Source organism: Stenella coeruleoalba (genome assembly GCF_951394435.1).
Source record: "Stenella coeruleoalba genome assembly, chromosome: 5".
In the NCBI taxonomy this organism is placed as follows: domain Eukaryota; kingdom Metazoa; phylum Chordata; class Mammalia; order Artiodactyla; family Delphinidae; genus Stenella; species Stenella coeruleoalba.
The window spans coordinates 29,977,644-30,005,008 of NC_137150.1; the positions used below are offsets into that span (position 1 = coordinate 29,977,644).

General features: G+C 47.8%; 1 protein-coding gene across 1 annotated transcript in view; it reads right to left on the reverse strand.

Annotated features, from left to right (window-relative positions):
• Positions 1-9,894: 9,894 nt before the first annotated feature.
• Positions 9,895-27,365, reverse strand: part of IL20RB (interleukin 20 receptor subunit beta) — a 30,309-nt gene continuing 12,838 nt past the window's right edge. Inside the window, exons 3-7 of the mRNA XM_079922617.1 lie at positions 26,014-26,204; positions 21,574-21,698; positions 19,336-19,486; positions 15,681-15,823; positions 9,895-10,210 (exon numbers count right to left, since the gene is read on the reverse strand). Of these exons, the coding sequence (XP_079778743.1) occupies positions 10,103-10,210; positions 15,681-15,823; positions 19,336-19,486; positions 21,574-21,698; positions 26,014-26,204 (718 nt within the window). The 3' untranslated portion in view covers positions 9,895-10,102. The remainder of the gene's footprint in view (positions 10,211-15,680; positions 15,824-19,335; positions 19,487-21,573; positions 21,699-26,013; positions 26,205-27,365) is intronic.

Here is a 27,365-nt window from a genome sequence, read left to right on the forward strand (position 1 = left end):
CCAGTGGTTAAGACTCCGAGCTCCCAACGCAGGAGACCCAGGTTCGATCCCTGGTCAGGGAACTAGATCTCACATGCCACAACTAAGAGCCCACAAGCCCCAACTAAAGATCCCGCACGAGGCAACAAAGATCCTGCATGCCGCAACTAAGACCTGGCGCAGCCAAATAAATAAATATTTAAAAAAAAAAAAAATCTAGTGTCCTTTCAGATCACTCAGTAAATGGGCTGGAGGAACACATCACATGAGGAGTTTGTTGTATCCAAAGTCCAAAGAGGTACAGTGGGTGCTGTGCCACATTTTGGCTGTAGGAGGGTCCAAGCAACAACTTATCCTTTACCTTAGAAGGGCTATCTAAACAGAAGTAAAGGGCTGAGTAAGAAAGAATTCTCTCTCCTTCCCTCTCTCTCTGCCTGTCTTCAAGCTGGGACATCAGTCTTCTCCCCCCTTGAGACTGGGACTCAGACTAGAACTTACACCATTGTCTTTCCTGGGTCTCAAGTTTGCCAACTGCAGATCTTGGGACTTCTTAGTCTCTATAGCCATGTAAACCATAAAGCTTAGAAGGGAGATCTTGACATGCCCCACACCACGGTGCCCCTAGAAGTTTCACTGAGGTAGAAGGCCCCTGAATTTTAGTCAGGTTTACTTCCCATCCTCTAACATGAAAGTGTCTTACCGACAAGTCTAGAGTAGTTGCTACTTCTTGCTCAGTAGAGCCAATCAGCATAATGTCATTAATGTAATGGACCAGTGTGGTATCTTGTAGGAGAGAAAGGTGATCAAGATACCTGTGAACTAAATGATGACATAGAGCTACACAGCTGATATACCCCTGAGGTAGAGCAGGGGTCGTGTATTGCTGGCCTTGCCAACGAAAAGAAAACTGTTTCTGGTGGCCTTTACTAACAGGTAATGAGAAAAAAAGCAATAGCTAGGTCAATAGCTACATACCAGGTACCAGGGGATGTGTTGATTTGCTCAAGCAATGAAACCATATCTGGTGCAGCAGCTGCAATTAAAAACACCACCTGGGGCTTCCCTGGTGGCGAAGTGGTTGAGAGTCCGCCTGCCGATGCAGGGGACACAGGTTCGTGCCCCGGTCCGGGAAGATCCCACATGCCGCGGAGCGGCTGGGTCCGTGAGCCACGGCCGCTGAGCCTGCGCGTCCGGAGCCTGTGCTCTGCGACGGGAGAGGCCACAACAGTGAGAGGCCCGCGTACCGCAAAATAAATAAATAAATAATAAATTAATTTTAAAAAACCCACCACCTGGTTAAGCTTATAATATTCCATGATGCACTGTCATTCTCCAGGATCCATCCTTCTCCTGCAGAGGTCAAATAGGTGAGGTGAATGGGGGTGGGGTGGGAGTCACCACCCCTGCATCTTTCAAGTCCTTGATGGTGGCACTAATCTCTGCAATCCCCCCAGGAATGTAGTATTGCCTTTGAGTTACTAGTTTCCTAGGTAGAGGCAACCTTAGTGGCTTCCACCTGGCCTTTCCCACCTCACTCCACAGGTCAGAGAAGCAGTGTAGGAATTCTGCCACCTAATGAGTATATCTATTCCAATTATGCATTCCAGAACCAGGGAAATAGCCACAGAGTGTGTTCAGGGACCCACTGGGCCCACTCTGACAGGACCTGAATTAAACCCCGTTGATCACCTGACTTCTGTAAGTCACTGCTCTGACTGGTGGACCACAGTGACATGTTGGGTCTCCCAAAATCACTGTCAGTTCAGAATCAGTGTCCAGTAGTCCCCAAAAGGCCTGATTATTTCCTTTTCCCCAATGCAGTTACCCTGATAAAAGGCTATAAGTCCCTTTGGGGAAACCTGGGAGGAAGAATAAATGTTTGGCAATGTTCCAGTGTCCTTTCTAAAGGGCATTAGCACCCCCTTCATTCAAGGGCCTCTGGGTCTATAAACTGGCTCAGGTCTGGGAATTGATTGTGAGGCCACAGTTCTCTGTTTTTTTAAAAAATTTTATTGGCGTATAGCTGATTTACAATGTTGTGTTAGTTTCAGGTGTATAGCATAGTGATTCAGTTATACATATACATATATTCTTTCTTTTTCAGATTATTTTCCCATATAGGTTACTACAGAATATTGAGTAGAGTTTCCTGTGCTACACAGTAGGTCCTTGTTTGTTATCTATTTTATATGATTCAGGTTAGACTTTTGCTCCCTTGACCTAGAACTTTTCTGTTCCTACAGATCAAGTAGGAATGTAGTAGGCTTCCCATCAATTTCACTTCTAGGAACACCATGATGAAGTAGCCAATGCCCTAAGCCTGTATGAGTCACACTTTCCCAATGGCTGCCTTGACTTTGCTGTCTATTACACTAACCGTGTCCACCTTGCCTTTGGCGGTTGATTGCCACCACTTGGCTCCTGCCACCCCGGATCTAATTACTCCCATTGCATTTAGGCCTTGATGACTGCAGCTGCCACTGTGAGACCTGACCTGCAGAGAAAGGTGATCAGAGCTCTCCAAGGATGTCAGGGCTCCCCTCACAAACTTATTTCTCACAGTGATGGTGAAAGGTCTTCTGCAGAGAAAGACAAATACTGCATGTTTTCACTTGTATGTGAAATCTAAAAACTAAAACAAACAAATGAATATAACAAAACAGAAGCAGACTCACAGATACAGAGAACAAACTAGTGGTTCCCAGTGGGGAGAGGGGTGGGAGGAGGGGCAAGACAGGACAGGGGAAGGAGGTTAAGAGGCACAAACTAGTAGGTATAAAATAAATAACATACAAGGATGCAATGTGCAGCACAGGGAATATAGCTAATATTTTATAACAACTTTAAATGGAGTATAACCTATAAAAAATATTGAATTACCATGTTGTACACCTAAAACTAATATATTATAAATCAACTATAATTCAATTTTTAGAATAAAATAAGATAAAAGAAAGGTATGTCTTCTGGACCCTCCCAGTGGGGGAGAGAGAAAGAGAGAGATTTATTATAAGGAATTGGCTCACATGATTTGGGGGCTGACAAGTCCCAAGATCTGCAGTTGGCAAACTGGAGACCCAGGGGAGCCAATGGTATAGTTGCTGTCTGAGTCTGAAGGCCTGAGAACAAAGAAAGCCAATGGTGTAAATTCCAGTCCAAGCTTGAGTCTGAAGACAGAAGTCTGATGTCCCAGCTTGAAAACAGTTGGGCAGAGAGAGAGAATTCTCTCTTACTCAACCTTGTTATTCTACTCAGGCCTTCAAGTGACTTGATGAGACCCAGCCACCATGAGCAGGGCACTCTGCTTTACCCAGTCCACCATTTCAAATGTTACTCTCCTCCAGAAACACCCTCACAGACACACCCAGAATCGTGTTCATCCAAATATCTGGGCACCCCATGGCCCAGCCCAGTTGACACATAAAGTTACCCATCACAAGCTGGAAAAACAAAATTCATTACCTACATGAGAGTTACAGTCTGAGAGTTTCAGCAGGAAAGCTTACGAAGAACTCACAAAAGTATTCATAGGAGAAAGAAGCAGCTTTAAACCTCAGTGGGTCCCAGGAAGCCCAAACCCAGCTTTCCACTGTTCCAATCAAGTAAGACCTTTCCTGATCCCCCTTTTCCCTCTTCCCTTCTTGAACTCCAATCTCAGAGGGGTCCACAATGGCTGCAGGTGAAGGAGGAGGATGTAAAAAAAGAGAGATAGAAGCTGACCACACCCTTCCCTGAAGTCAGGAAGCCACCTGCTAAAGACAAAAGAAACTTTATATCTCATGAGAGTTCAAAGCTTTTATTATTATCTGGGAATAGGCAATTTTAATTATGAATGCAAACTCCTAGTGAAAGTGGCTCTAGAGCTTTCTATTACCCAGAAGTAACCAAAATACTCTCAATTGGTAGGGAAAAAAAGCTGCCACCACTACATTTTAAGGAAGGGTGGGAGACATTCCATGAGTTTTCAGATTTTCAAATTATCTATTATTTCCATCTCTTCTGTTATGAATTCTTCTGTCTGTTGAGCCTGTAAAATGAGCCTCAAGATGAATTTCGTAATGTCCTTTGTCATTTTTGTTCCAAAGCTCATTCTGCCTGGGACTGTTTTCCATGAACAAGTCCTTGCATGGTAAGAACTTTTGCAGCTAACTTAGCCCATTCTTCCTGGTTTGCACACCCAGGGTGGACTCTTAAATTATGGACTTTCAGGTGCTGGCTCTCAGGCAACAAAATTCCTGGTGCTGCACCCCTGGTGCAGGACCAGCCCAGTTCCCATCTTTAGCAAAGATGCCCCTTTTCCTTCCTGCACCATGGGCAAGCAGCACGTTTCTGGAGTGTTTTCAGCCCCCATTTGCTGGATAGGCAAGACAACCAGCCCCAACCCCAGCTTCATGCAGCAAGCACGGGTCCACTCTCCTGCCAAGCACAGGGTACACTCATCTCCATTCCCACATGAGCTTTGAAGCTCAATCTATGTATACCCATTTCCTTCTACCCTTGGGCTACATTTCACCAGCCTACTCTGTAGGTTTATTCTTCATTATTGGTCCACAAAGATTGATTGATTTTTTGATTCATTCATTGGCTCGTGTGTGTGTGTGTGTGTGTGTGTGTGTGTGTGTGTGTGTGTGTGCATGCACATTTCATCAATCACTCCTCTGTGGCTGGAGGAGGTTACAGAGAGGGCTTGATGTGTGCTCACTCCACCATCTTGATCAATGTCTTCCAGGCATGTCTCAGATACTACTGAGCTACACAAGCAAGAAGCATGTCCAGACCCGGTCATCTCAGTCTTCACAGAGTGGACAGGCCCATTTCCAAAGTGGCAACACTCTCCCTTGGTGATGGGAGGAGTTTGCTTATTAGTAGCTAAAGCAGAAATCCTTTCCTCTCCTGTCCTATCCTACCCAGAAGAGTGGTCATGAGAGCTGACACAGGGCAGGCTGGTTGAATATCCTGGAGAGGCACAATTCCAGAGGTTCAGTGATACCAAGTTTCAGTTCACAGTAGGCACTGGAGCGCAAAGACTGGCTGATTTGTGTCTGGGGTGGCAATAAAGGGCTAGATGAAGTTTAGGAAGGGAGGAAACTCAGAGGTGGCTGATTGGAGGATGGGAAGGGGGTGGAAGTAGTCCACCCCCTTGGTTCAGACACAAGCTTCTTATCAGTTCTTCAGCCTGAGGCTTGCCTTTGCCAAGGCCAAATTAAATTTCTCCTTCAGAGTTTAAAACTTTGTTAGAAAAGAAAAGAAAGATAAAAGGAAGGAAGGAAGGGGGAGGGAGGGAGGAAGGAAGGGAGGGAGGGAGGGAGGGAGGAAGCCCTTCAGCGAGGTTAATGTAGGCGGGATGGCATCAGAGGGCCCTAGTTCTGGGGTGTGATCTCCTAACCCCAAATAACATCTGTAGGCTGACACCAAGGCAGTTTGATAGAAGACTTCCTGGCATCTCCAGGAAATTTGGAGATGTGTGGCCACCTCGTAGATGAGTCATTTTAAAGCACAGGAGCAAACGTAGAAGTTACTGAGGTTTACACAGGCACTTATTTTTCCAACAGCCAGGTTTTTTAAAGTCGTTTTTTTTTTAATTTCCCCAGTGGGGTGCAGTAGAGGGACCAGGGACATGTACCTCCTCCCACAGGAGAGTTTGTGCTTTTGCATTGGGGGCTTTTTTGCAGGTACCTGAGAAGGCTCGTCAAATTTTCCTCCAAGGTCCTTAATGGGGTTTTACAACCTCTCCTGGGCTGGCAGCCCACTCCAGTGAAGGAGGCAGAAGGGGCTGTGTCTTCCCTTTGTGAACCTCCTGCTCCCACCTGTGTGGGTTTTCCAGGCTTTTTTGTTAGATGCTTGAGGACCTGAGAATCCCTTGAGCCAGAAAGAGAAAACTGTAATTTGGGGTCAACTCTTGTGTGCCACTTCCAAACGTCACAGTCTGGGCGCCAAAATGGTTTAACATGACTCTCCCGTCGTGGGAACAAGAAAGTCAGTCAAATCCAGGGATAGGCTAGAAATAGAACACATGGGGAAAAATACCAAAAACTCCTTTTTTAAGACGTAGGGAAGGGCAGCACAGAGGAAAGACCGACAGACAGGGGAAGAGGGAGACCCACGTGGGCACAGAGTGGAGCCCTTAATCATGTGCTGGGGACAGACAGAACACGAGCGAGGAGATGGTGGCCTTTGCTAAACTCTAAATCTACTGACGACAGTGGAGGTTTGCTAGGGACCAAGCCCGTGGAAGTTTGCTGTTGAGTTCTCATTCTAGGAAACTTGCCTGAGTTTTCCTTTTCTCTATCCCGGAAGCCCAGGGCGCTTCGAGGCGAGTGGGAACAAAAGAAGGAATTTCCCGTACTCAACACTAGGTGGCGCCAGACAGCTGTGGACGTAATGAGGTTCCCCCCTCCAGGTGGGCTCAAAAGCTGGCGGAAGTTCCCTGAAGGGACCGAGTCAGGCCAGATTACAAGGAAACTGAGAATCCTAAGCACTCACAGGAAGTTAGCCAAAGCATAAAATGGGCACACAGAAAAATAAGTAGAAAAAAAAATCTAAGAGTTGGGGAAATGTAGCACAGAGGCTAGACAGAGTCTACAGTCTGTAAAAGGAACTTAAAAGAACTTTGCCGCGGAAGCCTTGGCAGGAAAGATGTGCAAGTGCAAAAAGATTGGAAGGGGAGGCTTCGCAGGCGTTCATGGTGGGCAGGGTCATGGCCTGGACCAGGTAATGCTGGTGGTGACCACCTTCTGACTGCTGTACCTACATTTACTAGTATGATTCTTTGATACAGCGAGTCAATAAGCCCAACAGGATTCAATAAAAAGAATCAGTAGAAATACATTCTATTCATCTTCTCTGAGCATTTGCTTTTTGTGTGTACAGTTATGGACCCATCACTTTTCAAATTTATTGTGTCCATTGATGTAAGCCAGAACTCTCCCTTTGATGCTCACATTGTCCCAACTTTGGCTTGGGCAAATTTACCCCTTTTAGATTGATTCTTGCATAATTTTGAATGACCCAACTACTGAAAGCTTTGCTTCTGGTCTAACAAAGTGTAGGTGTCCTGGGATTGCCTTGCACCCTTCCACCCCAGACCAGGCATGGAATCAGACATTGTTCCAAGATACCATGGCTCCTTTGGGGAGAAAAATAGCATTAGAAACCAAAATCTGGGGTACATTGCAACTGGGCCATTTCAGTGGCAAAAAGCCATAAAGGAAATATATTTTTCATTTAATGTTTTATAAAGACATGACTTCATATTGCTATATTCAGTTCAGTTCCAGCAGTACACTGCTCCTCCTCAAATGTTTGAGTCTACCATTGGTCTTCCCTTCCACTAATCTTGAAATCTAGGTTCCCGTCAAAATAAACACAATTATTGGGCTTCCCTGGTGGCGCAGTGGTTGAGAGTCCGCCTGCCGATGCAGGGGACGCGGGTTTGTGTCCCGATCCGGGAGGATCCCACGTGCCGCGGAGCGGCTGGGCCGGTACACCATGGCCCCTGAGCCTGCGTGTCCGGAGCATGTGCTCCACAACGGGAGAGGCCACAGCAGTGAGAGGCCCGTGTACTGCAAATAAATAAATAAATAAAAATAAACACAATTATTTACTTGCTCTGACAACTTAAGGGAACAGCTTAAAAAAAAATACACTGTCAATACAAACAGTATAAATACTGAATATAGTTTTTGTTTTAGACCGCACACTCCTGAGGCTTTGTTGCCAAACCATTTTGTTCTAGAGTCATGCTTAATCGCCCACACTGTGTGACTTATTTGACAGTTGTGGTTCTGCTGTTTCCATTTATTTTCATTCAGAGGAGGCTGCAACCTGCCCTTACCCCACCCCTCCATTTTCTGCTCCGCCTTGTCATTTTCCCATAGGACTTACAAACTCCCAATATACTAGATAATTCACTTAATAATGATCATTGCTAGTATTATTTTATTATTATTTCTCCTTTCCCCCCACATTCGAATGTAAGCGTCATGGAGCAGGGGTTTTATTCCTTGGACTCTGGCAGCATCTGAAGGCAGGACTAAGAAAGTTGGGCTTGATTCTGGGGTCATGGGTGTCAACTCAGTTGAGCAGCATGAAGGACTGTGAGAGATCGTCAGTCTCCCTGCCATCCTGTTGTAGTTATTAATCACACCCATTTTCATTCATTAAAGTGTCCCAGCTTAGAGGGCCGGGTGATTGGAGGGGAGGAGGGGAGGCTGGGGAGTTAGAACACAAGTACTCCGGGCCAGAGGGAATGGCCAGCTACAGGGGAGGCAGCCCCCCTACTTTCAGGAACTAGCTCAATGTCTGATGCATGGCTGGGCTTCGATAAGTGATTCTGGGGACATGGGACGACACTAGAATAACTGAGAGAAATTCCTGTATACCTGTAAATGCCTGCAAGGTGGATGGGCAGTGAGACTACCTGTGAGAGGGACGCAAGCAGAGGGAAAGTCAGGGGTCATTTCTGGGTTCTGGGCCTAGACAGGTGACGGGGGAGAGGGAGGAGGGGGTTGGTGACTGGTGAACTAGTATCGTCTTTATTTCTGCAAACTAAAAATATGTTTCCAGGTTAGGCCAAAGGTAAAACGAACACATACTCTTCGTACAAGAGTCAGACAACACAGAGGCATACAAAATGGTACAGATGAAATGATCTTCAGTGATCTCATCTTAAAGAGAGCCCATCCTCTGGCTCCTCGAAACCCCACCAGATGGAGAGAGGGCTGTGGGCCTCTATCCTGTAGGGGAAACACCTGGCTGAAGCAGTTAGACTGTCTCCACCTCTGGGCTGGCTGGAAGGGGCCCAGGAAGTGGGGGTGGAGACAAACCAGTTCAGAGGCTCCAGAACTGGGAGGGCTGGGGTCTAAAAGGGAGGCACAGGCCTTGCCCAGCAATCGTTTCAGCCTTCAAGAAACTTCCCCCTCCATCCCTTCTCTGACCCTGACTCTTCCTCACCTGGTGGGGGAGAGGGTCGGGAAGAGGCTTCAGTCGCGTGCCCCAGATGAACATGCTAGGAGAGTTAAGGACACCCGAGGAGCTGTCTTAAGGAAAAGAGGTCCCCAAGGGATTTCCTGTATCACGAGGCCTCCAGGAAGATGCAGGAGCATCCTGGCCGGATGAGGCTTTGGCCAGCTGCTTCAGTCACATTTCCCATGCAGCCAGACGCTGCCCCTCGCTGGTTCCCTGCCCCATCCCCTACCTGGGGCTACTCCCACATCTCCTGACCAAAGGTGGTCTTCAGGTGACCTGCACTCAAGGTTGATGATATAACTGGAACCCTAAAGACAACTTTTTTGGAAGAAACCACAATGATTACCCAATGTGACACCTTTTTATTTTTCATTCAGTACTATAACAACAGTACAGGAAAAAGGAACACAGCAAACATCGCACTTATGATCAACATCCTTCTGCGGTCTCATCTCATCATGCACATGCATTTTAGCTGCTGTCCTCAGTGTGCACATGCTATCTACCCTGTACAGCATTTCACGTGTCTGCAGCATCTGTGCGCGGCTCATTTTCAGGGGGCTGTGGCCTCCCTCCGGGTCATGGTTTGGAGAGCTGGCTGAGCCATTCAGTCACCTCTGAGCAGGCATTTGGCTTGAAGTGAAATCAACCCCATTGCACCCACTCTTCCTTTCCTCTTCAAGGTTCCTCTAGCAAAGCAGGATCTCCAAGCCAGCAGGTGTATAGAGCTTGGGATTATTCCTGTTACACGTGTATCTACTGCTCTTCAGCAAAGCAGAACCAATCCCAATGCACAGTGTTGTCAATTTCCCTACAGCTCTGCAAGTGGTGGAGAGATGATATGGATATATATACATATGGTTTAATGGTTGGGTACTTAATCCCCTCATTGTATAGTTGAGAAAACTGAGAGACAAAGCACCTTCCACAAGGTCATCCCTCTAGAGGACAGCAGAGAGATCCAGTGCTGGAGGTCGCATCCCCTGACCCCCTCTCAGTGCTCCATAGGCCACACCACTCTACCTCTGACAGTTGCTTCTAACACAGACACAGCAGGCTCTTCTTCTCTTGTCCTTTGTCCTTGGAGGAAAGCCGAAGCACGGCCCTTCCCCTCACCGTCCCGTGTCCTGCAGACCAGGTTTCTAGACTTCATCTGCTAGATCCAGGCCCTGAGGAGCTCCTCAGAAGACAGCCCGGCCACCACACAGGCTTCTACCTCTTCCCTTCTGCAGCTGATTAGCTTCTGGGGTGAACTGGTTATTTTCTGAAAAACAATTTTCATTCATATTCATTAGGTGAAGAGTCATAGTAATAGTAATCGTGGAGAATATCACCAAAAACCTCAACTATCTGATTCATTAACTTTCCAGCAGCAGAAAAGCCCAAAGACAATTCTAACCCCTAGAGCAAGGGCTTCCCACCTTCACTGAGATCGTCTCCCAGGTCACCGACCAGCAGATGTCTTGGGGTCCTGCCTCCTCGGCACTCCTCCCTAGGGGACCCTGCCCCACAGAAGCCCAGAATGTAGTTCTGGTCCAAAAAATCTAACCTTCTTCTGCCAGAGAGCTCTGAAAAGAGTGACCTGGTCTGAGGTGCTCCACGTACAGCACTAGCAGGGTGTCTGGTCCAGGGATGGTGCTCCATAAACAGGAGTCCCTTCCTACTCATACTTCACATCCCTGCTATCTTCTCCCAGCAACCCCAATACATCATCATAACTGGTTGTAAAAATGCAGGTATCAACCTTTCAGGGCGACTTTCCCCAGTGTCGCCCCTAGACCATTCGCCTCCAACAAACTCACTTGGGTCTTGCACAGCGTCTCCCACAGCCCTTCCCATCATCACTTTTCTTTTTTCTTTTTCTTTTTTTTTGGCTACACCATAGGGCATGTGGTATCTTAGTTCCCCGACCAGGGATCAAACCCGTGTCCTCTGCAGTGGAAGCGCAGAGTCTTAACCACTGGACCGCCAGGGAAGTCCCTCCCTGTCATCACTTTAAAGAGTGGCATGTGGGCACAGACAGGTGGGCACAATGGTTTCCTCCACCCCCATCCCCAGAGACATTAGCTTCATCTAGTCGGTTGCCCTTGATCTTGTTTGTAAAGAGGTGGCTACTCCTGGTGTAGGGCTCACTCCTGGTGTCCACAGGCAAATAATGGGAAAGCAAGGCTCACTGAATGGGATGTCAGTGTGGAGCCCACCACCAATTCCCTGATGCTGGTCTGGTCAGATTCCCAGGGCACTGGCTACCTACATCTGCAGTGCTTATACCTGATTGCTTTTTAAACTCTAGCGGAGTGCCTTGCAATGGAAATGTAATGTGAGCTACATAAGCCATTAAAAATTCTCCAGTAGCACATTTTATAAAGTAAAAAGAAATAGGTAAAGTTAATTTTAAAAATATATTTTATTTTAAAAATAAATATTATTTCAACATCTAATCCGCATAAAAATATTAATAAACTATTTTATACTCTTCTTGTACCATCTTCAAAATCTGTCATGTATTTCATAGTTACAGCACATCTCAATTTGGACTAGTCACATTTCAAGTGCTTAATCATCACATATGGCTAGCAGCTACCATACTGGATGGTGTCGTTCTAGAACATTAAAGTGAAACAGCGTAATCTCAGAATTTCAGAAGGTACAAAACTGTTGTCCCATAGTTTAGAACAAACTTCCAAGCAAGGTTCAGCTGATATATTTTTTTTTAATTTGAATTTGTTCTTAACATTTGAAAATCAGGAGATTTATTATAAAGTCTGGATTTCTGGATTCTCATTTCAAATTTAGGAAGCACTGGCTCACATCCCCTCTTGGCAGCAAACTGCATGAACTGAGAAGAAGCTGGTTTCTTTAGCTGGGCCATGTTTGCCATGGTCCTCCTATCTATCTCTCCCTATTAAATCACATTTATTGCACTGTTCACTCTTTTTTTTTTTTTTTAATCTGTCTGGGCCCCAGAGGCATCTGGGCTCACAAACTCCACTTTCTATGAAGCACACAAAGTCAGACTTGGGATGGCCCATTGGAGCACATCTCAATTTAGAGATGACTAACTTGAGGCCATCTTGATGTTTGCTACCCACATTACAGTGGAATGTGACAGCAAGAAGAGAAAGAATAAAGTGAGTCACAGAAAGGAAACAAAGAACCTTTAGCACCAAAGCCTCCATCCCCATGAAGCAATTATGGATAAAAGACAAGGAAAATACATTATATTTTAAAATAGGGAACACACACCGAGCAGTCTTAGTATAATTTTCCTTGCATATATATTTTTGCCATAGACTGTTACTTGGTGATAAAAACTTGAATGGAAAGACATTCTTAATGGTATATTTCAGAGTGCAACCATCACCAACTGTAAAATTATGGATGAAGACATGAAATGTTTAATCCAAACAGACAAATTAAACATTTACAAACTCAACAGGACTTTTTGAAGCCTTGTCGAGGATTTCCACTTGGTAATTTTCCATGGTTTAATTGGAAAGATGCATGGTCTTTGCAAGGTTGGCTGGAAGTTGCTTTTTAATAGTTTGGAGGATTATCTATGACCAGTGCAAATGTTGAAGCGCAGCTAGGCTGTGCTAAAGTAAAGGCTGAGAGGGGGGAGATGGTGGTGGTGATGTGCAGCTCCAGAACTTATTTGGGATTTGATGCACACTAGCTATCTATTTCTCACAAAACACCGTGGGAAATGCATACACTCAGAGAAACTGTCCATGTTAAAATCTGGAGAGAAACAGAATACAAATTAAAAGCCTTATGGAAAAGAATGCATGTAGGAACAGACACTAGAACAAAGTAGGAAGGATGGTAAGGGAAACAGAGAAGAAAAAGGTGGTCAAGGGTCACGGCATTTACCTTCCACGGACAAAAGTGGTCATTCTCTCATAGAATTTCCTTGTCTCGGGACTTCCCTGGTGGTCCAGTGGGTAAGACTCTGTACTCCCAATGCAGGGGGCCCAGGTTTGATCCCTGATCAGGGAACTAGATCCTGCATGCATGCCGCAGCTAAGAGTCCCATGCCGCAACTAAGAAGCCCACATGTCACAACTAAGACCTAGTGCAGCCTAAATAAATGAATAAAAAAAAAAAAAAAAGAATGTCCTTGTCTCTGGTCTCATCTCAGTTGCTTGGTTTTCTCCAAAAGCTATTTTTAGGGTATGGCTCATAATGCATTAGGATTCCTAGGAGCTCTTGCCATTGGAGGGCTTTCCTTGTGCACCTGAAATTCTCCAGGGAACGGACCCTTTACATTGTTCTTTCCCTGGCCCTTTACTCTGTGGCTCCCTAACAACACACTGGGTCCTGGGAGGGAACTCTGCTAGGTCATTGAATGTAGGACCAGAAGAGGGAAATTGAAGGAGGGTATTAGGAATGCAAGAGCTCGTGAGTAGAGGGTAAGCATGGGAACAGAGTTGAGAGGAAAGCCGTAAAGGGTAACTACTCAGTGGAGTCCAGCCGAGGAGGCTGAGCTTTTTACGTGTGTGGAAAAGAAGAGCTAGTGACCTGCTGAGCCAGGAATGCTCCCCTCCCATCATCATCGTTTTGGGTTCATTCAGGGGTTCTTCCTTTACTCCAGGGCTCCGCTTCTACTAACGGCAGAGGAGCACCAAACAGACCAATCTTCCTGCAGATAGCAACTTCAAAAACGGATCAAAATATGAAACCAACTTCCTTAAGTCACAGGAGAGCAACCAAAAGTTGACACTTGGAAGAAGGGAATGTCTCTGGGTGAGTTTCCCATTTTTTACAGTTCCCTGAGGAGCTGAGGGTCTCTCTTGGTGCCATGAACAGAAGAACCAGAAAACAGATATGGGTGCAAACAGAAAAGTTAGGAAGTGAGAGGACTAGAATTAAGTGTTAATGGATTAAACATTGCAATTAAATGGCAGAGATTGTTGGAACAGATTCACTTAAAAAACAAAACAAAACAAAGCAAAAAACCTCTGTGCCGCTTCAAGAGACACCATTTAAATTTGAGAACACTCGTAAGTTTAAGATAAAAATATGGAAGAAGATACACCCTACAAACAGTAAACAAAAAAGGGCTATATTGATATCAGGATAAGAATACTGCCAGAGACAAAGAGGGACATTTCATGATGATAAAACACTCAATTATTCAGGAAGACCTATCAATCATAAATATGTATGCACCTAAAACAGGTTCAAAACACATGAAGGAAAAATTGACATGAAAGGAGAAACAGACACATCTACACTCATAGTTAGAGATTTTGTTGTCTCTCTCTCAATAACTAATAGAACTATTCCAACAAAATCAGTGAGGACAAAGATGATCTGAACAGTATTAAACATTTTGGTCCAATTGATATTTATAAAACACCACCCAACAACAGCAGAATACACATCCTTTTGTGCTTCAGGGAACTCTGAGCCCCTCAAGTTCTTGCTGAAGGGGATGCAGGCCAGCCCTGTCCCCTATGTTTGATACATCCCACTGCCTTTATGTTTAGCAGTAAACCCTTTAGTCATCCAGAGGGGCTGGAGGGGGAACCGATGTAAAGAACACTGGTTGGTAAACATTATGAAAAGGGGCAAATGAAATGAGCAAATATCCGTAAAGCCTTAGAATGGTGCCTGGTGCTTAATTCTGGACCAGTGTCCCCTGGAGTCATGACTCCCTAAACTCCTGGAAAGAAAGAGAGCTGACACTAGGATCATATGGTGGGGCGTGCAGGGTGTCCTGAGGACTGGACTGCAGGGAGGGTTAGTCCTCCTGTGAAGGGGGAGCATGGCCTGTGCTCTCAGGGCCCTGTGATGTCACAAGAGGGACCCTTCCAGGGTAACTCCTGGCTGACAAGGAACTACAGGAATGTATAGCTTGCAGGCAGTTCTGGCTCTAGCTGCTTCTGAGAAGCTGACCGCTAACCCCATCCTCCCAGGACAGAAGGGTGAGATATCCCTGAGGCACAGGGATGGGTTTGCTTTTGTTTGTTATTATTTTGTTGTGTTCTGTTGCACTGCTTGGTGGGTTGAGGTCTGGGGCGGAGGTGGGGGGCTAGGGTGCACAGGAAGCAGACAGATGCAACGTGTGAGGATCTCTGGAGACCTGCTTTTGCTTTTCCCCGACCCTGGCACAGCACACAGGGCCTGTCCCCACTGGAGACACTCAGATCTATGGCCCAGTGACCTCAGGAGTAAGATAAGAACCCTGGCTTGTGAGGAGTTGGGATCCCTCACCTTCGGTAGTCACAGGTCCAGCTAGTCCCCCTGCCCCCAGCCAAAGGCAAAGCAGACTCCACGCGCCCTAATTTCACACACGTGCACTTCACCCTGAGGACCCATGACGCTCTTGGCGTATGAACTGACTATGTTGTGTTGGAACATATTTCTGGATGCAGCTGCTGTTACAATGATGGGAGGGAGGTAAGAAGGCTCGGTAGGCCGGTCCTCAGGGTAAGACTATGCATGACTCCTGGAATGCAGAGCCTCCTGGGCTGGGCTACACACCTGCTGCCTTGGCCGTGCCAGGACCTGGGGGCAAGGAGCAGAGGCCTGATGGGAGCCTGGGGAAGGCCACCACCCCCTGGTGATGGGACGTCTCCCAGCCCCTCTGACTAGGAGGGAATTCCTATAAGTACTCTTCTCCCCTCTTTGTGCAAATGCTTGTAAACCCACGATATGTGTGTCCCTGCCCCACTAAGACCCAGACTACATCGGGTCAGCATCATGCTGAAAGGAAAAAGAACAGTTACCAAGGTGTCGGGGAGCATCACCACGGGGCAACAGGAGTGCTGGAGCAGCCGGCCCATTTTCCAGATGGAGAGCGGCACAACCACGAGGATCAGCATGAAGCCCACAAATGAGAACAGAGCCAGTGCCAGCGGCAGGGTCTCTCCTGGAAACGGAAAGACAGGAACCGGCTTAGGAGACAATCCTGGGCCTCCCTCGCTTTCCTGGATCTGGCTCTGCACACTGGCCAAGAGAGCAGATGCCAACACCCTGACATCTGATGTGTGCCCTAGTGACCGAAATGACCACCATTAAAACCATTTTTCTAGAATCCAGATTGGTTTCCAGAAAGCCAAGGAAGATTACGATCTTTTTCTTGGGAAGGGAAAGGGAGGAGCATCATCTGTTAAGCCACTAGCTGTATTTGCACGTACCTCTGAGCCACTGCCAGGAAGAAGGCAGAGGGCCAGGCCCCGGGCAGGATGAGGGGGAAGCACCAAAAGAGAACAGCCCAGAAGGGAGCTGGGCAGTAACTGAAAACAAAGTGTATTTCACAACTTACTCTTGGCATTGATTCGTGTGATGGAGGAAAATGCTGAATTCAGAACACAGTCACATAATAACTCATATATCAAGCCCCTGCGAGGGTTAAGTGACTTACCCCAGGTCACACAGGTAGGGCTGGCTCCAAATCTACTAAATAATTTATCAGAAAGTGCCAAGTCTGAACGTCTGGAGATGCGGAAGGGGGGGACAGGTTACCTTCCCATCTCTCTGTCCTATTCGTTTAGCCCCTCTGGGCTGGACTGCTCACCCAGGATGTGAAGGGTGCCACAGCCAATGCAGCTGCAGAGAAGCTGGTGGGCTCTTCCAGATGGCTGGGGTCCCCACAGTTTGTATCAATGATTTTGGAAAATATGTTGGCAGTACATATCAAGAGATACACAGATGTTCATACTCTTTCATCCACTCCTGTGAGTGGATTCCAAAGAATAATTCCAAGGAAGGAAGCATATGCAGAAAGCAGTTCACAGCAACATCTTTATTAGAGCAACAGCCTCGCATAACCAGCCCCCCTCTCTGCCCAAAGCAGCACCTCTGCACCTTCCGCCACCCCAGCACACTCTGGTGTGCTTTCTCATAGCACGTACCACCAAGGGACACCATCTCATTTGTTTACTGCCTTGTAGCCTGTCTCCCCAACTAGAAGGTAAGCTCGGTGAGGGCAGGGACTTCCCTGCTGTATCCCAGTGACAGGCCCAGCAGGTGGCACATAGTCAGTGCTCAATAATTATTCACTGAATGAATGAATGAATCAGTGAATGAACATCATCTTCAAAAGCAGATGGCAATGATCTAAATACCCCCAATGGAGGATGATTTAATACATCATGGGATATCATCATGGCAGGTCAGGAGTTCAGCTATTAAAATGAGAATTAGGATATATACAGACTTGTTCGCTGCATCACGGGTTGTAGTGGCAAAAGACTGGAAAGCACAGAATATACCTATTTATGGGGGATGGTTACATATACTTTGGCACACCCATATACTGGCTTGTTATGCATGTTCTTAAACAATGAGGTAGATCTATATGTACTGACATTAACAGGTGCTCACAATAGCAATACCCAGTGAAGGTGAGCGAGGTACAAAGCAGTAAGCACAGTACAGTCCCAGTTGTGCCTCTGAGTACTGGCATCACATGATGACTGGAGGATTAAATGCCAGACTTGCCAAAGGAAACCTCCTGAGTGGTGTGCGGAGAATGGAGAACGTGTACCTCTTACTTTATATACTTCTGTGTTGTTCGAATTTTTTAACAAGCTTGACTTACATGGTTTTAAAACGTAGTATAAAATGAGGGTCTGGGGGACGGATAAATTAGGAGTTTGGGATTAACATATACACACTACTATATATAAAACAGAGAGCTTCCCTTGTGGCACAGCGGTTGAGAGTCTGCCTGCCGATGCAGGGGACACGGGTTCGTGCCCCAGTCCAGGAAGATCCCACATGCCACGGAGCGGCTGGGCCGTGAGCCATGGCCGCTGAGCCTGCGCGTCCGGAGCCTGTGCTCCGCAACAGGAGAGGCCACAACAGTGAGACGCCCGCGTACCGCAAAAAAAAGAAAACAGATAACCAACAAGGACCTACTGTATAGCACAGGGAACTATATTCAGTATCTTGTAATAACCTATAATGGAAAAGAATCTGAAAAAGAATAGATTTATATACATATATATATATGTATAACAATCATTTTGCTGAACACCTGAAACTAACACAACATTGAAAAGCAACTATACTTCAATTAAAAGATAAAGACCCAAAAAAAGTAGTATAAAATGGTAATCAGAAAATCTACATGGAAAATGTTATGGATGTGATATTTGTGAAAAAGCAGACTCAAAGTGTATATATAATTCAACGACAACATGTGTCTACACAAAGGCTAACAGCCCTTTGACCCAGCAACTCTACTTCTAGGAATTTATCCTTCAAATATACCAGCAAATGATCTATGCCCAAGGTAATTAATGAAAGCATTGGCTGTAATAGCAAAATATTGGGAGAAAAAAACTAAATACCCATCAATAGGGAGCTAGTTGAATTAGTTATATATACATACAGTGGAATACTATGTAGCTACAAAGAAGGATGAAAAAGTTCTTTTCAGATACAGAAAAATCTACAAGATATGTAAAATGAAAAAGACAAGATCCAGAACAGTGCATGGAGTGTGCTAACATTTGTGCTAAAAGGAGGGGAAATATATAAAAGTATATTCCCATTTACTTGTAAATGTATTGAGAAGTCTTTAGAAGGATATACAAAAAGCTAATACCTCTGGGGGAGGGATGGGAATTACATGGATGAGGAAGGCAGTTCCACACGTACCTTATCATTTTTTTTTTTTTTTTTTTTTTGCGGTACTCGGGCCTCTCACTGTTGTGGCCTCTCCCGTTGCGGAGCACAGACTCCGGACGCGCATGCTCAGCGGCCATGGCTCACGGGCCCAGCCGCTCCGCGGCATGTGGGATCTTCCCGGACCGGGACACGAACCCGTGTCCCCTGCATCGGCAGGCGGACTCTCATCCACTGCGCCACCAGGGAAGCCCTCAAAATGATAATTTTTAAAAAACTAAAAAGTTAAACACAAATGTCACTCGTGGTGTTTGTGTGGCAAAATCATGGGATATGGGGTTTTGTTTTATTTCTTTTCACTGCAGGCTTTTAAACCATAAAAAATTCAAGGGAAAAAATTAAGTCAAACAAGAGGATTCTACAAACTTTCTATCAGGCCCCTCCCAGCTGGGCGCAGCCATGCTACACAGTGGGCTACGTCCAAACGAGGTCCGACGCTCAGGCCCCGGCTGCCTCACTAGCACCCCCCTCTGATACCCAGGCAGCTGCCACCGGGTCAACCGGCCTTGCAACATCTGGCCTCAGGCCTCGGGAGCTTTCAGGGAAAAGTGTTCTAGACAGCTGCCAAGTGACCCCTGCCCAGCCCCAGGGTGGACTCTCTTCTGGGGGGATTAGAACGCAGAACAATTTCACCACAGGATCTACCCAGCCTGGGGGAGCAGGTCAGGGAAACCGAGGGGATACTCAGAACCAGAGGAAGCAGCAAGCAACAAGCATCGCCCAGGAGGGGCAGACAGGTGGCCTTACCTTGCACCTTGACACATTCTGTCTTGCTGAAGGCACTGTGCCTCCCAATGGCCTTCACGAACGTCCGGACCTTCACGCAGTGTGCAGCCCCTGGCTCCATGGTTTCCAGGTGCACCGGAATGCCCCCGCGCCTCACCATCTTGACGTGTTCCTTTAGGAAAACAGAAAACAGTTACACTCTGGGGGAAGCAGGACACAAAAGAGGGAGAAGGAGGGAAGGGAAGCTGTAAATATTTCCTTTCCAAGATGCATACAGAATGTTCCTCTCATTCATTCATTTATTCATTCATTCATTCTTAAATATTTATTTATTTATTTAGCACCTACGGTGTGCCAGGCACTGGTGTAAGCAGTGAACAAAACAGGGACACAGCATTGAACAAAACAAAGTTCCTGCTCTCGTGGAGCTTATGTGGGGTAAGACAGACCATATATAACACACATCAGGTGGTGATGAGGGTTATGAAGAAAAATGAAGCAGGGCAAAGAGGTAGAGAGTGATGAGGAGGCACCAGAATAGGGATTAGGAAAGACCTCTCTGATAGGGTAATATTTGGACAGACACCTGAAGGTCAGAAATCTGACTGGGGGCTTGGCCGGGCCACTGCTGCCAGGGGGATCAGTGCACAGGAACACTGGAGCCTGTGGGCAGTGCCTCCTCACACTTGCATCCATCCACTGTCTGTCCATCCATCTGCATGCCCCTCCACCCCCACTCACCCCCTGAGGGCTGTGCTCTGCGTCTGAACCTGTGGAGACTCGTCTGGGCCAGGCCCAGGTGGCTCAGGACACGGGCTCCTCTCCCAGCACCGGCTCTGCACCTCCCGAAGAATCCTAGGGATCTGCATGCTCCCAGCCAGCCCAGGCCCTGATCAGTCCCGCACTCGACTCCCTCCGCCTGGCAATGCCACCTCCTACCACTGGGCCCTGACCCAGCAGGAATAAATGCTGGAAACCATGGCTGTTGCCTGTTCCACCTACACATACCACCTTCCAGGGGAAGCTACCCAGCCCACGGTCCCCATTGAGTGGGTGGTAGGGCACATGACCTGTCCCTCAGACACTGGCATTAGGTCAGGGGTACCCTTGGCCTGGAAAGGGTCTATCAGAGGCCAGCCAGCAACCGGCGACCCCTAAGCTTGGCCTGATAAGACAAGCAGTACCAGTCAGATTTCCTCTGCTAGGAACTGATCTTGGGGAACTGATACCTGCAGCTAGAAGCAGGGACCAAGGGGAGAGGACATGGCGAGGAGGAGTCAGGCCTGGTAAGGCACAGCCATAGGCATGTGCAGGAAGGAGTGGTGAGGGATCAGGGCCTGCGAGCAAGCTGGGGAGAGTGCCACGGAAAGAGTGCAATAGAGAGGACCCACTGGAGGGAATCAGAGACTCCACAGACGGGGGCCCCTGGGCAAGTGAGGCTGTGCTGCAGCCTGGCTCTGGGCCTGCTCTGATCATGGAGTCTATGAGAGCCCCTTATAGCACCATATTAATCCCTGTGACAGAGCCTATTTTTCCTTGTGCTGACTCGAGTGGGCCTTGTCACCATTTCAGCTTGGACAGGGCCTCCACAGGTCTGCCCAAGCTCCATCCTTTCTGCTGCTGTGGCTGCAGGATGCTTGGCCACTCCCTCTGGGAGAGCTGACCTCCCACCCAGCCTAGCCCGCAGCATCCATTCCACAGGGTAGGGCAGCGCCCCATCTAGGCATTCCGGGTGCCCATTGGCTCAGAATTAGGGTTGTTTATCAGCCAGCTCCTGACTCTCTGCCCCGACTTCTGCACGCTGCCCAGATACACACCCTCGAGAGCCTTGTGCCAGCCTCATATGCTTTTGAAATCATCCAGTTGATCTGGAACACCCTGGTCTGCCGCCTGTAAACAGCAGGGAGAATGGCTGAGAAGACATGCTGATAAGGGAGAAGAAATGCATTGAAAAGGTATCATGGATCCAACTATGGTAGAGTTTAGGGCAAGGAGGCAGCCCTCATACTTTAGCAAACGTGGCCTGAGACAGCTCCCAGCCACAGTCTGGGTTGGACCAAGGCAGTCCTTTGAGGAAGAGGCTGCCGGGATTGTCAACCTACGCCCATCTCTCCTTTCTCACACTTCACCCAGGCCCGCTCATCCTCAGGCCACCCCAGACAGCAAGCACTGCAGGGGCTGGCTTTCCTCATCCAGCTCTCGGAGGTCTGTGACTGCTTCTCCAAAGTCTAACTCAAAGGCCAAGGGTGGAAGTCTCACCTTGGCACCAGGCTCCCTCTTCCAGTAGGCCACGAAGAACTCAAACTGTGGCCCCAGGTCTTCCAGCTTAATAACCAGGTGGAAGCCATCCTTGGTGATCTCCATCCCAGGTGGGGTGAGGATGGCTGTTGGCAAGACAAGGAAAGAATCAAAGCCAGACCCAGACAAGACTGAGTTCTGTCCAGGGAGACCATGACCAAGCCATCAGTAGAAACATGTCAGGCTCATGGGAGGGGAGGGGTTTGGATATGGCTTCACAGTGTGCAGAGGCGTGTACACTGATCCTCTCCTGTACTCAGCAGGTGCTCAGTAGACACTTTTTGAATGATGAGCAAATGAAAAAAACAAATGACAGGCTTCCCTGGTGGCGCAGTGGTTGAGTGTCCGCCTGCCAATGCAGGGGACACAGGTTCGTGCCCCGGTCCGGGAAGATCCCACATGCCGCGGAGTGGCTGGGCCCGTGAGCCATGGCCACTGAGCCTGTGCGTCTGGAGCCTGTGCTCCGCAACGGGAGAGGCCACAACAGTGAGAGACCAGTGTACCGCAAAACAAACAAACAAACAAAAAAAACAAATGACAACAACTTACTACAATTCGCATAGACCAGTTATATATACCGGCTGCTGCTAACTCTCAAACATCAGCAAATCAGCAGCCTGTGGATGGGTTGGCCTCTCTATTCTCAGTCCAAGGATTCTTCAATCTCATATCCTTAATGGAAGATGTTAGAAAATCAGAGGGTTTTACAAATTCCAATAATCAGCTCTAGAAATTTACAGCATAAGCACAAGCACCATCCTTCATATTACTGGATCCCAAACACAGAGGCCAGCAGCCCCCATGGATACTTTCCTACCAGGAGACCAAGAACAGAAGGGCCCACACAGACAGTCTTTAGTCCCTGGTTACTGATGATGGATCCAGACTTGCCTCTCAGATCCAGATGCTGCAGGACCAGAGGGGCCACCGCAATTGCTGGCCTTGGCTTGGCAAGTTTAGCAGAGTGTGTTCTGGGCTACATCCTCCTGCACTGGGGTCAGTGGACACTCAAAAGAAAGGCAGTTCCTGCAGGGAGTTTTCAGAGAACAAAGTATTTCCTGGCATTTGAAGAGCTGCCTGGAAAAGGAACATGAGGACTTGGAAAGTCAGGGACCAACTGTACAAAACATACCCAGTTCAGAGGCTTCATATGAGCATACAGCACCACTAGAACTGCGTCTGAAACACCTCCAGTAGGGAGAGAGATGTTTTGACTCCTCCAGTTTTAAGTCAAACATGATTAGAATTGGATTCCCTGGTCTCCATCTATGTTGAGATTAGAATTAGACAAAATGACCTAATGTCATTTCAGTTCAGAGAATTTTTTGACAAAGTTGGGACAAGAACTTCTGTCCTATGTACTCTACAAACTTATCTCATTTAATCCATCCAGCAAGCTTAAGAAGGTAAATACTGTTCTTATCGTACAGATAATGTAACAGCCTCAGAGAGGTTGAATGACTTTCCCAGAATCACACAGTTAATGGCCAGAATTTGAGTCCATGTCTTTCCACATTTCTAGACTCTGCTGTGGGGTGTTTTTTAACTCCCAATGAACAGGATGCACATAGATCGCTTAAATCAGACTCTAGGCTTGGGCCCTGGAGATAAGTGGTTCTAAAGCTCCCCTGTGACATGAATTCATATAATTGAGGTTAAGAACCTCTGCTCTCAACAGGCTTCCCTTTAAGAGTAGGAGATCCTTTTCAAGAGAGCCTTAAAATAAGATTTTTCATATGTCTTGGGAGAAGTCAGCGTGGCCTTTTTCAAAGGCCAAAGAACAGACGTAATGCCCTTGAGAGTCTCGATTCCATCCCAGCTCTGCAGCTAACTTCACCTGCATGGGGACCACACAGGAGCAGCTTCTGGGGCAGGTACAGAGACTCCCTTCCTCAGCTCCTTCTGCAGTGGCCCTTTTCCTGTTTATATTGGCCTTCTCAAGCACAAGTTGCTACTGCACACACCCGCCCCCATAGCTTTGTAGGCACTCCCTCAATCTCCAAATGCCCCGTGCCTTCCTTTCCAACAGCTGCCAGCCACCAGCAATGACCTTGGCTGGAGCCCGTGCTTCTAGGAGCCAAAGGGAGGTGGTGCTGGGTGCTGCCCAGGCACAGCAGGCAGAGGCAAAGCTGCACTACCCTCCAGCACCTCTCAGGCTTCCCCAGGGCCTGCAATGGGATCCCACTGCCTCCACCATATCCTCCCAGTGCCTAGAGAAAGAGACTGGGAAGAGGAGCCCACATTCGGCACCAAAATTTCTATTGGTATCCATTCCAATGGTCCCACTGCTGCCCCCAGCTCTTCCCTCCTTCCTCTGCTCTCTGGCTCTCAACTCTGGGCATCCCTTGGGTAATTAATATTAATATTTACCAATAGCTGAGTGCTATGATAAGACAGCACCGCCCTGAGCCTTTGCACTTTTCATCTTGTCCACAACTACCCAGTGAGGCAAACTGTTGCCCTTCTTACAGATGAGGACTCAAGGGGCTGATCTGGGATTTCAACCCCACCTGCCTGACTCTAGAGGGCCAACTTCCCCTTCAAATTCACCTTCCTCAGCCCCTTCTAGCGTGGACTCCCTCACCTTCTAACCGTCCTAATTTCTACCCAATCTCATATAGTCCTCAGTAACCTTTGACTCATTCCATTACTGCCCCAAACCTTCCTTTGTCCTCACTCCCAGCAGAGGGTCACCTGCCACACCAAGAAAACAGGTCACCACAGGCCTTTCCCTTGCCTTTCCTGCATGTCCCAACTGGTCACGTTATCATCCACACCTGCCCTGCCCCTTCCACCTCCATTCAACCCTCCAGCTGGCAGCCTGTCCACCATCACCACGGCTCCATGAAGCCACTTTCTCAAGGACCCATTTAGGGGCCTCCTTCAGGCCCAGCAGCAGCTCATCCGCTCTCCCCTCCATGACCCTCTCCCCACCCAGCACCTACCAGTGACTTTCCCTCTACCCTCTTTTTAAACCTAAGGTTTCCCAGGAGCCTATCCTGGGTTCTTTGTCCTTATGTCTTGTCCCTGGACATCTCACCTGCTCTCAAGCCACTAGCTATTAATTTTGTGTTGTGTGTCTAACCTTGACCTGTCTGAGCCCGAGGGCCTGATTTCCAACTGCCAATCAGACATCCATGGCATGATATCCTATAGGCATCTCAATCTCAAAGAGCCCAAAGCCAGCAGCAACTCTTATTCCTCAGACCAGTTGCTCCTCCTGGGTTCTCTTCCTTGGGTGACACTCCCACTAACACCATCTGGAAGATGGATGCCATCATTATCTCTCCCCATTCTGTCTCCCAGTAACTAGTCCCCAAGCGCTGTCCTTTCTAACTCAGCAATGTCTCTAGAATTTGTCCTCTTCTTCCCATCCCTTCCCCACTTCTGGGATCAGGACCCACCTTGGCTCAGCTGGAGTGTTACAACCCCGTCCTCACCGTTCACCTGCCCTGAAGGCTTGTCCTACTCCAGTTCACTTTTCACACCACAGCCAGAGTGATTGTTCTGTAAGACAGACCTGGCCTAGACCTTCTCTTCTTCTGTGGCCCTCCTCTTCCGACTTGATCAAGCTTTATGTCAAAGCCCTTCACCATGTGACAAGCTGCTTCCTCGCCCCCGGCATCCAGACCCTGCTACTGCGGTTCCCCACACACACCCTTCTACACACTGGCCATTATTTGCACTCTGCCGTATTTGGTCACCAATCTGGATTCTTCCCTTACTTTTTTTTTTTTTTTTTTTCGCGGTACACGGGCCTCTCACTGTTGTCGCATCTCCTGTTGCAGAGCACAGGCTCCAGACGCGCAGGCTCAGCGGCCATGGCTCACGGGCCCAGCTGCTCTGTGGCATGTGGGATCTTCCCGGACCGGGGCACGAACCCACGTCTCCTGCATCAGCAGGCGGACTCTCAACCACTGCGCCACCAGGGAAGCCCTCTTCCCTTACTTCTTTCTCAATTATTTTCCAGGTTCTATTGCTATAGAAAAGTTACTTATTTCCAAAGGACTGTTCCTAATCATGTATAGACCCTATTGCACGAAGAAGATGCTCACAGAGCAACAAAGATGGAGTTAGCGAGGCCCCAGATGGGAGGCAGTGTAAGATTTATGAGGCACTACTAGGGTAGGGAGAGGCCATCCTAGCCCCATCTCCCCACTTCCAGAGCAGTTTTCCTTCCAGAGACAGGACTGACTTCCAAAGTCTCTTTCAAAATGAGAGGGAGGGCCTGTGGGAAGCAGCTGACTTTTTAAAATGGAGCAGTTAGGGCTGTTGATGTTCACAGTACTCTGGCTTTGCAAGACTAATTTGATGCTGAAAAGAATCCCAACAGTCTCAGTGAGCATGGTTCCTGAAGGGGAGGCTGCTGGGGGCGGGGGAGTGAGGAGAGAAGAGCCTTACTTGAGTTTCGATTAAAGGGGTGCTTCAGGGTGCTCCAGGCTGAGGTCAGTGAACCCAGGGTGGCCCTGACCCGGAGGCTGTATGGTACAGTGGCGGTGATGTCATCAGTGATGTCACACTCGGGCTCTTGGGTGGGCGAGCACCAGCTGCTGGGGATCCAGATGTGGCTCATGTACAGGCTCTCATACTCTCTGGCCAAAGAGAGGAGGGGACAGCATCACACCAGCCCCTTCTACCCAGGCTCAATGATGGTTTCAAGTAACTGTTGCATCCACTGACATTTTATGGGTCAGGAAAACAAGCATTTGCTCCATACCCATTTCTCCCCTCTCCTCCCTCACCGACCACCCTTTCTTCCTTACTCCTTCTCACCAGACAAGGGAGACCCAAGCATAAACCCCACTCTGTCCCAGTCTCTCCATCTGCATGCTCACCACCCCAGTCTCAGCCACTGTCATCCCTTGCCTTGCTGTGTGTCTCCTGATTTTCCTGCTTCCTTTCCTGCCAGTCTTCAAACCATGCATCACTCAGCAGAGCATCATATTTGTCTCCTTAGTGGCTTCCAAAGAGTCTAGAATGGAATCCAAACTCTCTCCCATGGCCTACAAGACTCTCTGGCCTTCTCATTACACCCCTAAACGTGATGCTCCCTCCACACAGGCCTCCTTGCCCTCCCTCCGACAGGCTGTCACGTTCGCTGTGTCTCAGATGCTCTGCCCCTGCATTCCCATTGGCTGCCTGCTCCTGTCCTTCAGATATTGGCTTAAATATCACATCCTCAGACAGACCTTCCCCGACCATCTGATAAAAAGCTACCACAGAAGAAACTCTCTGTTGCATCAGCCTTTTAGCTTCCTCCTAGAGCTGATTTCTATCTGAACTTACCTACAGCAATGCTGCCTGATAGAACTTTCTGTGTTGGTGGAAATGTTCTGTATCCCTGTTGTTCTATATGGTAGCTACTAGTCGCATGTGGCTATTAAGAACTTGAAATGTGGCTCATACGACTGGGAAACAGACATTTTAATTTAATTTAATTTAACTTTGATTAATTTTGATTAATTTAAATTTAAATAGCTGTCTGTGTCTAGTGGCTACCACACTGGACAGTGCAGACCTCGTGTACTTATTTCTTTACCTTTTTACTGTCTCCTCTAAATGTAAGCTCCCTCTGTCCAGAAGCTTTGTCAACTGTACCCGTGAGCCTAAGAGAATGTCTGCACGTGTAGTTGTTCAGTTTGTATAAACTGTTAATGAAATATATTGAGCACCTTCTGTGCCCCTGTCACTCCTTGACAGCTCCGAGGGCCTGGACACCTGGAGAAGGGCCAGCTGACCTATACGATCACAAT